The sequence below is a fragment of the Mastacembelus armatus genome, chromosome 17 (assembly GCF_900324485.2).
Source record: "Mastacembelus armatus chromosome 17, fMasArm1.2, whole genome shotgun sequence".
Classification (NCBI taxonomy): Eukaryota; Metazoa; Chordata; class Actinopteri; order Synbranchiformes; family Mastacembelidae; genus Mastacembelus; species Mastacembelus armatus.
The window spans coordinates 17169859-17180677 of record NC_046649.1 but is presented as its reverse complement, the minus strand read 5'-3'; the positions used below and the strand labels follow the sequence as shown (position 1 = coordinate 17180677).

Sequence of the window (10819 nt, the reverse complement as noted above, 5' to 3'; positions counted from 1 at the left end):
CACCCACTCCCACACACACACTTAGCCTTTTCTCAGTAATCCACACAAATGGCAGTGGATGGCAGAATGTAAATGAGCTGGTTATTACACAGCAACGTTCATCAAGCTGAGCTGGAAAGACTTCAATGGCCCTGATGAATATGCATGCAAATTTGTTAATTAAGTTAATTATTCTGCTGAAAATTCATTTGTCTTCCCAAGGACATTTCTGCGATGATTTTAACATGTTTCCACCATTAGTCATGCACGGTGCTATTCAAAATCACTTCTGTTCACCTTTTAGAAAGTTGTGGCCAAAAAGGAGGATAGAACACCTACAAATGAGGAGGAGGAGGGACAAAGCAGGTAGAGGACAACATATCAGAGGCGTGGCGTGCGGTCGGAGGTAGACGGCAGCTGGTGCAGCCTGAGGATAAGGAAGGGTAAGCCAAAAAGCATGGTCTGTGGAATATTAGCTCAGTGGGTAGAGCTTTGAGGAGTCAGTGCCAGGTCTGGAGGTCCACCCAAAGTACACTTTTTTTTTTTTTTCAATGCAAGGCACTTTGGACTAAACGTGTTATTGTATGTGATATTATCTGTCTTACGTGTTATGTCATGAACAGAAATATGGCATCCAGCAATGGTGATTATGTTATGGTATGTTAAATAATCAAACAAATAAATGTCCTGAGAATACAGCTATTAAACTTTATTAACAGCCGTATTTCTAACGCATGACTAAATAAATGTGACACCTGTTTTTCTGTGCTATGTTGTGTTATGTTATGTTGTGTTATTTGTCCTACCTTATCAGTACACATTTTGTTCTTCAATGTGGCCTAACTAAAATTAGTCCATTATTTACATACAGCTAATTTGGTTCTTCCAGTAATTTTAGAAGATTTAAATATTGATTTTGGTAACAGGATAAGATAAGATAAGATAAGATACAACTTTATAACAACTTTATTTATCCCCAAGGGGAAATTCAGGAGTATGCTTATAATTTGAAAGAAAGGCAATAAGAGTGAAAGTGTTGATCATACAGTTGGGGTAAAAAATTAATTAATTGAAATAAGTGTAGTATTATCAGTGTTCTTGCATTGCTCCTGGGAAGATTGTGCATATCTATATTCCACAAATTTCTTTCTGCAGTACAGAAAGAATGTACTTGTGTTGCAAATATCCATTTCTGTCATATTTGTCCTTGCCCAAAAGCCGTCTCCGGTCAATATTTAGTTCTCCTTCATGCCACAAAATAGCCAAAAACATCTGCAAAATACTTGTAAAAGAGCAAAACTAAAAGTGAAAGTTGCAAAGTAAGAGAAAGTGAAACACAGTCAAAACAAGCCAGATGGGAAAAATTATAAAGGAAACATCAGGACTCACCGTTTGATACATCAAATAGCCAGTCTTACAAACAGCAGCTAAGCCTTTGCAGTAGGCCTAGTCTGAATATCCAGATGTTTGATTTGTTAATTAAGTCTCCATGGTAGTTAATCACTATGTTTTTCTATCTGAAAACAGCAGGTGAATAGATGAGGATGACCCTAAAATATAGAGATCTAATGGTGAGGGTTATGTAGAGACAGACTGCATTTGTTATTTCTGGTGAGCATTAAAGACAGTGTAAGCCAAAAAAAATGTTCTGTCAACAAAAGAGAAGAAAATGCACTGAGAGCAGTAAAGCTCTTTTGTGTGGGACTTGTAATCTTTTTGTGAGGTCTGTGAGAGCTTACGTCTCTGGCCTAAGTCTTTGTGGCTGATTTGAGAAGGGCATCAGATTGTAATCAATAATGGAGCCCAACTGTGAAACAAGCAGCATCATGCCAATACGCATGTCCCCTCTAGTGGAGAAATGTTGCATTGCAGTGGCCAGGAGGGCCAAGATGCAGCCTGAGACATGGGTTATCATTTAAGTCTGTCAAATGTGCATTTTTAAGAATGGATTCCAGCACATGCCACCCTCCTTGATTTGTGATTGAGCAAAACAAAGATGTGTGTGTGCACATTAATATGTATGGTAAGGGTGTGGTGGATCTAATCCTTTTTAAAAACATTTTATTCCCATGACAAATTTGATCAGGATGAGGTGCATTAGTGAAATGTCATACATGCCAGTGTACATGTCGTACATGGATTAAGTCATATGTATTTGTGCACTAAAACAGTTGTTTGTAATGATAAAGCTGACACATTTAATCGATTTGCTTGCATTTCCCTGACAGTCCAGATTAACAAGCACTATGACTTTATTAGCAATATACACAAAGTACACAGACATTTACACATTTGCAAGGCATCAATTAAAATCACATATGGTTGGAGTAATTATCGTTATAGATAACTGGAATTAAAGGGGAGATATCAATGTGAAAAAGGAGGGTGAGTTGCCCTGGAGAAAAGAAGAGCAGGGAGTGAACGTTAGGGCCAGGGAGGACTAGTAGCACAGACTATGTAAGAAAACAACAACAGCTGTTTGGCTTGTGGCTAAAAACAGGATTGAACAACAACATCATTTGCTAAGAAAATGATCTGGAAAAAAAAAAGGTAGCGACTTGAAGATAAGAAATGGGATGCCTTGCATGTCTTTTCTGTTGGAGCTCTTCAGGGTGCATTTTTTTCTAGTTTGGTCTTTTCTCTGTGGTGTTGGATGCCATTCATTCTTACAATTCCTCCATATTGTTTTCTGTGCATATTAAAACAAACACCTGAAAGAAAACTCATTTTCCTGGCAGCTGAGGCTGCACAACAATAAGGTAAAACTGGCTGTAACTTGGCAGTCTAAAATGTTAAGTCAAAAAGCTGAAAACACTCATAAGTTGTATGGGGAACCATATGGAAAAAGTTGCACCTCATTCATGCTATGCAGGTTTGAATCTCTCTGTTCAGAGGTCACTGCTATTTTGTGTTTACTGGCTACATAAAAACACATTACAAGAGTAAATAAAGGTAATTATCATTGCTGACTTGTACACAACTTTATTATAGCTACAGTATCCAATTGTTTGCTTCTATTACACACACACACGCACACAGATAATATTCGGCACAATACCCTCTCCCAGTGCCTGCCAGAGAATGTGTGAGCACACCCGTGACTGCTTTGCCCTTGACTTGTATCCATTCATCCAAGCGTGCTGGATGGTTTAGTTAATTAAGCTTAATCTACCCCCAGAGACAGATATGAGTGTTGTTACAGTGGCCCACTGAGCTGTCCCTATACACCCGTCTCTGGACCCCCCGTAGAGCCATCAGGCCTGCGCTACTCAACCATGCTCAAGTACATTGACAGGGCTCTGAAAAAACACATTGTATGTAACTAATTTAAAGATTTGCACCACAGAAAAAGGTAAAGACTTGTGCAATATTTTAATAACTTATTTCTGTTATTCAGCATACTAAGATTTATTTTCATAACCAAAAGTACTTGGACTGGGTGATTTTAATCACAAATTTACACTTTGTTCTGTTATGTGTGATTGACCTTTCTGCTGAAAACTAATTTGTTTATATTGTGTCCTGTAGAGAAAAGGACCCCAGAAAGAAAAAATGTTATATAACTCATAGGCCAGGATGACATTTAAAAAACATAAGAAGAAATAAATTAACCAGATTTAGAATTGCTGTATTAGCAATTTCAGTGGGTCCATGTGGGAACATTGCTTGGTTAATTGGTGCTTGCACATATGAAGACACAGACTAAACAGATGTGGACAGAAATATAACAACTGATGTGCAGAACATAGAGCTATTTCATTTTAAGGAAGGCTTTATTTCTAATTATTGGTGACAAAAATTAGCATATGTTTATATGTCATTGAGGACTGAGTGGTAACTGAATAAGCAGTTTGTGTAAAAAAAAAAAATCTCAATCATTTTAGTGGAAGAATGACCCTTTATTTTTGCCTTCGGTTGCAGATTGTTCCTTTGAGATATTTTATTCTATTAACAGTATAATTGTTATAAAGGGCAGATCTGTCTTATCTTAAACAATTAAAATGTCACTATTGTGAAGGAACACTCTGGCCTGTAGTGCACAGTACTTCACTGTATAAACATCAAATTTTATTACACTGAAATCAAAGCATGAGATTAAAAGGAATATTTAGCAAAATAACCATTAGTTACATCATTTCATAATTGTTATTATTTAATGTTTTTAAAAACTGACATGGACAAATAGTCATAGGCCATACTTCCATTATTTTTTGTTGCCATCTTGTGGGTTGATTTGTTAAGTGCAGTTAAGGCATCACATAAAGTGATCTAAAATGTTTATTTGAGTAAGAAAAAACCCTCTGATTTTAAACACTTACTTTAATTCCACAAAAGTTTTTCTCATTTTTCAACTCTTGTTTTGTTTTGTTGGATCAGGCCGTTCCTCCGTATATCTTCCAGTGACAATTAAATACCCCTTGTGTTGTTTTTCACGGTCTCAGTTTGTTTGTCTCTAATCAAATCTATCACTGTACAGTAGCTCAGCTCGCTCCTCCATGTTATGTCAGATTTTCTTCTTCTGTCTGCTCTGGATCAATAAATCCGTCCCCCAGACACAGACTGCCCAATCACAGCTTAGCAACCATACCTATGTCAAAGGTCTGTCAAGCTTTGGATTTCCAACATGTTTAGAAGGTGTCCTTACAAAGTAAAAACACAAGTGAAAATGTGTAAAGAATGGACTAACTATGTGTTTGTCTTGTTTTATCGTAAGCTGCAATAATTAGCATGTTCAGCTAATTAGCTTACTATACGAGATCAAAGGTTGAAGCTACAGGCTTTTACCAGCCAACGATATAGGTTTGCTACAGATTTATTTTAAATAAGTCTATTTATCCCTAACATGTCAGCTAACAGTATTTGGACAGCTGGACTTACAGGCTTTTCTCTTTTAATGTTCAAACAGAAAGCATTTGAAAATACAAAAAAGTAATTAAGCTATGCAGCCAAACAGTGTTATTTATTGAAACACCTTACTTTTTAATTTATCATATTTGATCACATATTTACATGTTTTTCTTCATGGAAACCCAACTGGGACATGTACATATTTAAAACACTTGTATACATCCAGGACATATGCAAAGCATATCAAAAAATGAATACCCTTTATGTTCAATAAAAGTATTTACAGACTGAACCAATACCTCATTTCATTTTTTAGGTTGTACTTCCAACAAAACAGCAGAGTTTTGTATAAAAGTTATATTTGGAACAAAACAAGTGCTCTGGCCCATGGCTCTCTCCTGGTTTCTCCGCCACAGATTTTTGCAGAGTAAAAAGTTCAACAAATGACTTCGCAGTTTTTGTGAGAGCATATACAGCAGAGGATTCATACAGCAGTGAGAAAAAGCAAGTATGCGAAAAATATGATAGACAATATACATGCGTTCATATGCTGTACAGCCTTTGGGTGTATAGACTGACTCAATGATAAGAAATATATTGTAAGGTCCCCAGCAGATGAAGAAGGCTGCAACAATACTTAATACCACGAATACAGTCCTGTGCGTTTTTCTGTTTGAAGTCTGAAAAACCTTCTTGAGGATGGCAAAATAGCAGAAAACAATGATGGCAAATGGAAGGAAGAAGAGCAGTGACACAGTGAGGTAATATCCCAAGTTGTCATTGGTGCCTTCAAAAGAGGCCTCACATGTAGTATGATTATTGAAGTCAGTTCCCACGTTTACCTTGATGACATCACTCATAGAAGCAGCAATGCTGATGACCCAAGTAGCTGCACAGGCACCTGCTGCAAACCTCTTCCTTTTTACACGGTTGCTTGAGCAGTTGCATTGCACCACTGTGATGAAACGATCCACAGTCATAGCAGTCAGCAGAATAATACTGCTGTATATACCAGTAAAGTATGCCCCAGTCATAAACTTGCAGGAAAAATCCCCAAAAACCCAGTGATGCAGGTAATAGACAGCCCAGAATGGAATTGTGAGTGTGAAGAGCAAATCCGAGCAGGTTAGGTTTAGGACATATATATTTGTGATATTTTTCAAGTTCTCATGACAGAGGAGAATGCACAAGAGGAGACCGTTGCCTATGACACTGACGATGAAGATCAAGATCAAGAATGAACCCGTGAGGGGTAGAAAATCAAATGTGTCATCACATAAATACTCCACGCTGTCATTCCAAAGGATTTCACTCATTGTGGGGTCATCTGCCATTATAGATTTTCTAGAAAATGAGAGCACAAAACTGAAACTGGCAAAATGCAGTAAAGACAGAGTGAATATAATAGCTTTCAGCAATTTGTGATTTCAGAAAAAGTGATTACTTTTAAAATGGAAAATACAAATAAAGAATAATTACAGCAAGTGGCAAACAACTTACCTTGAACAACAGCCTGCAGGTCCTAAAGTAAAGAACAGGACTGAATTATAAAGAAACCTGATATGCTAGACTGGGCTCATGGTTCCCCTTTTTGTTTCACATTTAGTCATTGAGTATACTGTGAATTTAAGCAGTATTAATGTTGCAATGATCAGGGCATTACTTGGAAACCACAGTGACGCTTATTCACTATAAAAAATAGACACTCCAGAATTGACATTATTTATTGTTTAATTCTGTTGAAACATGGAAAAATGATTTGATAATGATAATGATATGTAAAAATAAACACCACAAAAAACCACAACAAAAAAAATATTAAAGCAAAATATTTTCCTTCACACTTGCTCAACTTATGTAAATGAAGCTAAAAAATATAAAACAAATGATCCAAATGATTGATATGAAAACATAACATATGCAATTAGTAGGCTTGAAACACATGCAGTATTATTTGACTGGAAAGTAGATAACCTCATGTTTATTATACACTCAGTGGCCATGTTAAGTGCAACTTTCTAGTATTGTGCAGGACGTCCATTTCTCCACAAAACAGCCTGAATATGATTGAATATGTTGACATGTTAGAATCATATGGTTGCTGCTGATGTGTCAGCTGCATATTCAAACTACAATTTTCCTGCTCCACCAAATCCCCAAAGTGCATTGTGATCCGGTGACTCTGGCAGGCGTTGGAGTACACTGAACATGGGGTAAAAGGGTCAGCAACAATACTCAGGTGGGCTGTTGCATTTAAATCATGCTCACTTGTTTTTAAGGTGGTTAATTAGTACTATTTAAATATTCAAACATCATTACATCATCACCAGCAGCCTAAGCATTTCACACGAGGAAAGATGGATCCATGTTTATGCAAAATTCCTACTCTACCATCTGCATGTCGCCGCAGACATTGAAAGACTGTTGAGCATTCACAGATGTTCTTCTGCATATCACTGTTGGTGTATGGTTATTTAAGTTTGTCATATGCGCGCTAGCTTGAATCAGCCTTCCCATCCTCCTCTGACCTGTCTCATTAACAAGGTGTTTTTGCTAACAGATCTGCCTACCAGGACATCAGCTTGCTGAGATACTCAACTATCAGTAAGCAGTCACATTCGCTCTCAGTAGCGGCTAGATACAGTGAGTTCCTCCCACATTTGGCTGGCTATATTAGTTGTTTGCATAAGAAAGTAGGTGTACAGATGGCCCCAGTGAAAATGAACAGTTACTTTATGTCAGTAATTACAAGCAGGCAAGTCAGAAAAATGTCAGAGTCAGCATCCTACTGGTAAATTTGCTCCCAGTTACATCTAAATCAAACCAAAACTGAACCTTCTACCACCAGTTCAGCTATTATAAAAGGGCCTATACAAATTACAGAATATACACTGTGCTATACATATGGTATTAAGTTTGTTTGTATTAGCTTTCAAAACTGCTCCAAGCAGCAAAACAAACTATTTAAAATGTGTGACTACAGGACTTCCAAAAACACTCCCTACTAAGATTTTTTTTTTTTTGTTCTTGTCATTGTGTTGACAAGGCTGCAGTAACCTCAACCATCTTGAGCTTGTGGGAAATGTTGTTTGTTAATGGCCTCTAAAAATAGAAATATGGAATAAGCAAGTGTATTTGTTTTCTTAAAAATTACCATCTGGAGGTTCCAGTTTTTCTTCTGCTCTCTGTGTCAGCTACACTGAGAACTCTTCGCCGCTTGTATGTGATGTGATGGTGAGTTGGCTTTGTCTGTTGCGGATGCTGTTGGTGTTGTTGTGGCCCAAGGTCTTTAGCATTTTCTTCAAGTGGTTTTTGAATTTAACACCCACAAACACATAAAACACTGGGTTGAGGCAGCAGTGTGAATAGGCAAGAAGTCGGGTGATGTAAAAAGGGAAATGCAGTTGACTGTATGATTTGTTATATGCAGCCACAGACTTTATGCCTTGTTGGGGCCAGGAATACAATGACTGTAGGAATATAACTATATTATAAGGTGCCCAGCCAACAAAGAAAACAACTATAAGAGTGAAAATGAGTTTTATAGTTCTGTTTCTTCTTCGTTGGGCTGTAGGACGCAGCAACCTACATATGATCTGAGAATAGCAAACAGTGAATACAACAGAACTCACGACAAAGAAAATATTTTGCTGGTAGATTCCCCATAAGTGCCATTCAGAAGATGGGTGTTCGCAGTATTTCCCACTCTGGGCTGTCATGACGATCAAGGCTGGAAAGGCAGCCCCGATACTCACTACCCAAATAATCACACAAGTTAAGATGCTGGAGAAACCTGTGGCTGACACGATGTCAGAGAGAGGATTCATGACAGCTACATAACGATGAATAGTCATCAGTATCAGGAGGATACTGCTGCTGTAGTAGCCAACGTAGAAGACAAAGCTGACCATTTTGCATGCAACATCCCCCAAAGTCCATCCATGCACATGGTAGTAAGCCCAGAAGGGCAAGCCAGTGGTGAAGAACAGATCTGATATAGCCAGGTTCAGGATGAAGGTGTTGGTCAGGGATCTGAGATTCTCATACTTGACCAGAATCACAATGACCAGTATGTTGCCGAGTAGACTGAGGACAACCACAATGGACAAGAAGACTGGAGTGAAGACAGCTCCAGACTGCACAACACTTGTTTCGTTGGACATTTCATCTTCATAGTCATCGGAATAATAATTTGAAGTGTTATCAGGGTTTGTGTTATAGCCAAGGCTTGAAGGTGTAACTGTGAAGTCTTCAGTTGTCGCCATTTTCCTTCAGCAAGAATAAAAGATCTGAGCGAAAAAAAAAAAAGTTTGTTAAACGAGTGTAAGTAGAATTAATGATTCACTACAATGGATGAGATGTTTACATTGTAAACAGGTGTTTCAAATACATTCTCTTGATGCATGACTCTATTTTATCTGGGCCATGAGATTACTTTGTATATCCTAAATATTTTACCCAAGTTAAAAAAGTGTATTGTGGAACAAAGAAAAATGTTAATCATTAAAGATTAAGACAATATTTGTTTTCTATCTTATGATTATATTAATATGAATCTTTTCTTTTATATTATTATGGCCTCTCTACAAATGCCCTGCTCAATTCAAAACCAAGGGCCTGTGGGACTGCATGCCTATATTTTATAGTAGCGTGAAATAACAAAAACTGTTTCAACTTTGACAGAAGAAATATCTGTTTTTATATCCTGCCAACATAAAACATGATGGAAAAGATGGCACCAGGACTTTGAAACAATTCCTCAGTAACACCAGTGCATCATTAGTGCCCCTGTTACTTAGAATAATCAATAAAGCAAAGACTAAATGGCCCAAAATCATGAAAATGTTTTTTGAACCCACATAAAAAAATATATATTTTAGTGTCAGATTATTGATACAAATTACAAAATACTATAAACCTAAACTTTAGTTTGAGATACTATTACAAATAAATGAGAAATGTTGAAATGTACTGTACCTTCACAAACGCTGCCCACACCTGAGTCCTACATCCAAAGATCAGTGACATGTTGACCTAGAGATCGTTCCTTAAATATCAACCACTAAGGTGAACAGAAATCAAAAATCGATTTCAGTTCACAATAAATGTGGAACAACATGGTTTCAACCATATGTGACAAGGTGTTCCATTTTATGCCATTATACTGTGGAAGTGATCTGAGATTTAACATTACAAAAACAAACAGCATTTTCTTTGGCTATAAGTTGACTTTAGCATTTAGTAGTTTGTTTGGCAAACAGTCACAAACCAAAACATATTTAATTTACAATCATATAATACTGATAAAATTAGCAAACTGTGGTATTTGATAATGGGCAACTTGAATGAATTTTTGTAGGCAAGTGTCAACTGGGATTGGCTCCAGTCCCCACTTGACCCTTGATAGGATAAGCAGTTTATGTAATGGATGGATGGATAACAGTGAATCCACATAAATCTGTGTCTTCATTGCTAATGTAAAACTAATTTGGTCCTCCTAATTGAACTAAGTGCTGCAAAAAATGACCCCAAGTTGAACGTAATTTCTGACTTTGGCATTAAAGTTCAATAGGTTTGTTAACAAAAGTTGTAGATTATTCCATAAAACCATTAAACTAACCACAGAGTTCTTTATACTTTGGAAATTATATTCATGTTTTGTTGTTGGTTGTTTTGTTTTCTTATTTTTACGTTTCCCACCAGTAATTGTTTGATTTATTTCAATGTTTAACTAGTCCTGGTTAGACTAAGTTACTATTTTACTTTCCCAAAAAATATGGAGATAAACAAAGATATTCTTAGATGTCACATTCGTCACGGGAATATCCTTTTATTTATTATTTTATGGAAAATATTATGTTTGTGACAACAACACACATTTCATCTTTCTGTTTATTTACCATTCGTCTGTCAACCCAACTTGAAAATATTTCAGCAGGAGCTGGTGCCTAATTGGTCAGTTAGACCTGTCCATCATTGACAGTCCCCGCCC

General features: G+C 36.9%; 2 protein-coding genes across 2 annotated transcripts; both read right to left on the bottom strand.

Moving 5' to 3' along the window:
* Positions 1-4909: 4909 nt before the first annotated feature.
* On the bottom strand, positions 4910-6438 carry LOC113134288 (chemokine XC receptor 1-like). The gene is made up of 2 exons (XM_026313582.1): positions 6328-6438; positions 4910-6171 (listed from the first exon to the last, which is right to left on the bottom strand). Exon 2 carries the CDS (start codon positions 6159-6161, stop codon positions 5133-5135), a length of 1029 nt encoding a protein of 342 aa, XP_026169367.1. The 5' UTR covers positions 6162-6171; positions 6328-6438; the 3' UTR covers positions 4910-5132.
* Positions 6439-6658: 220 nt separating this feature from the next.
* xcr1b.1 (chemokine (C motif) receptor 1b, duplicate 1) lies at positions 6659-9910 on the bottom strand. Its single transcript, XM_026314455.1, has 2 exons — positions 9805-9910; positions 6659-9116 (listed from the first exon to the last, which is right to left on the bottom strand). Exon 2 carries the CDS (start codon positions 9090-9092, stop codon positions 8022-8024), a length of 1071 nt encoding a protein of 356 aa, XP_026170240.1. The 5' UTR covers positions 9093-9116; positions 9805-9910; the 3' UTR covers positions 6659-8021.
* Positions 9911-10819: the final 909 nt, after the last annotated feature.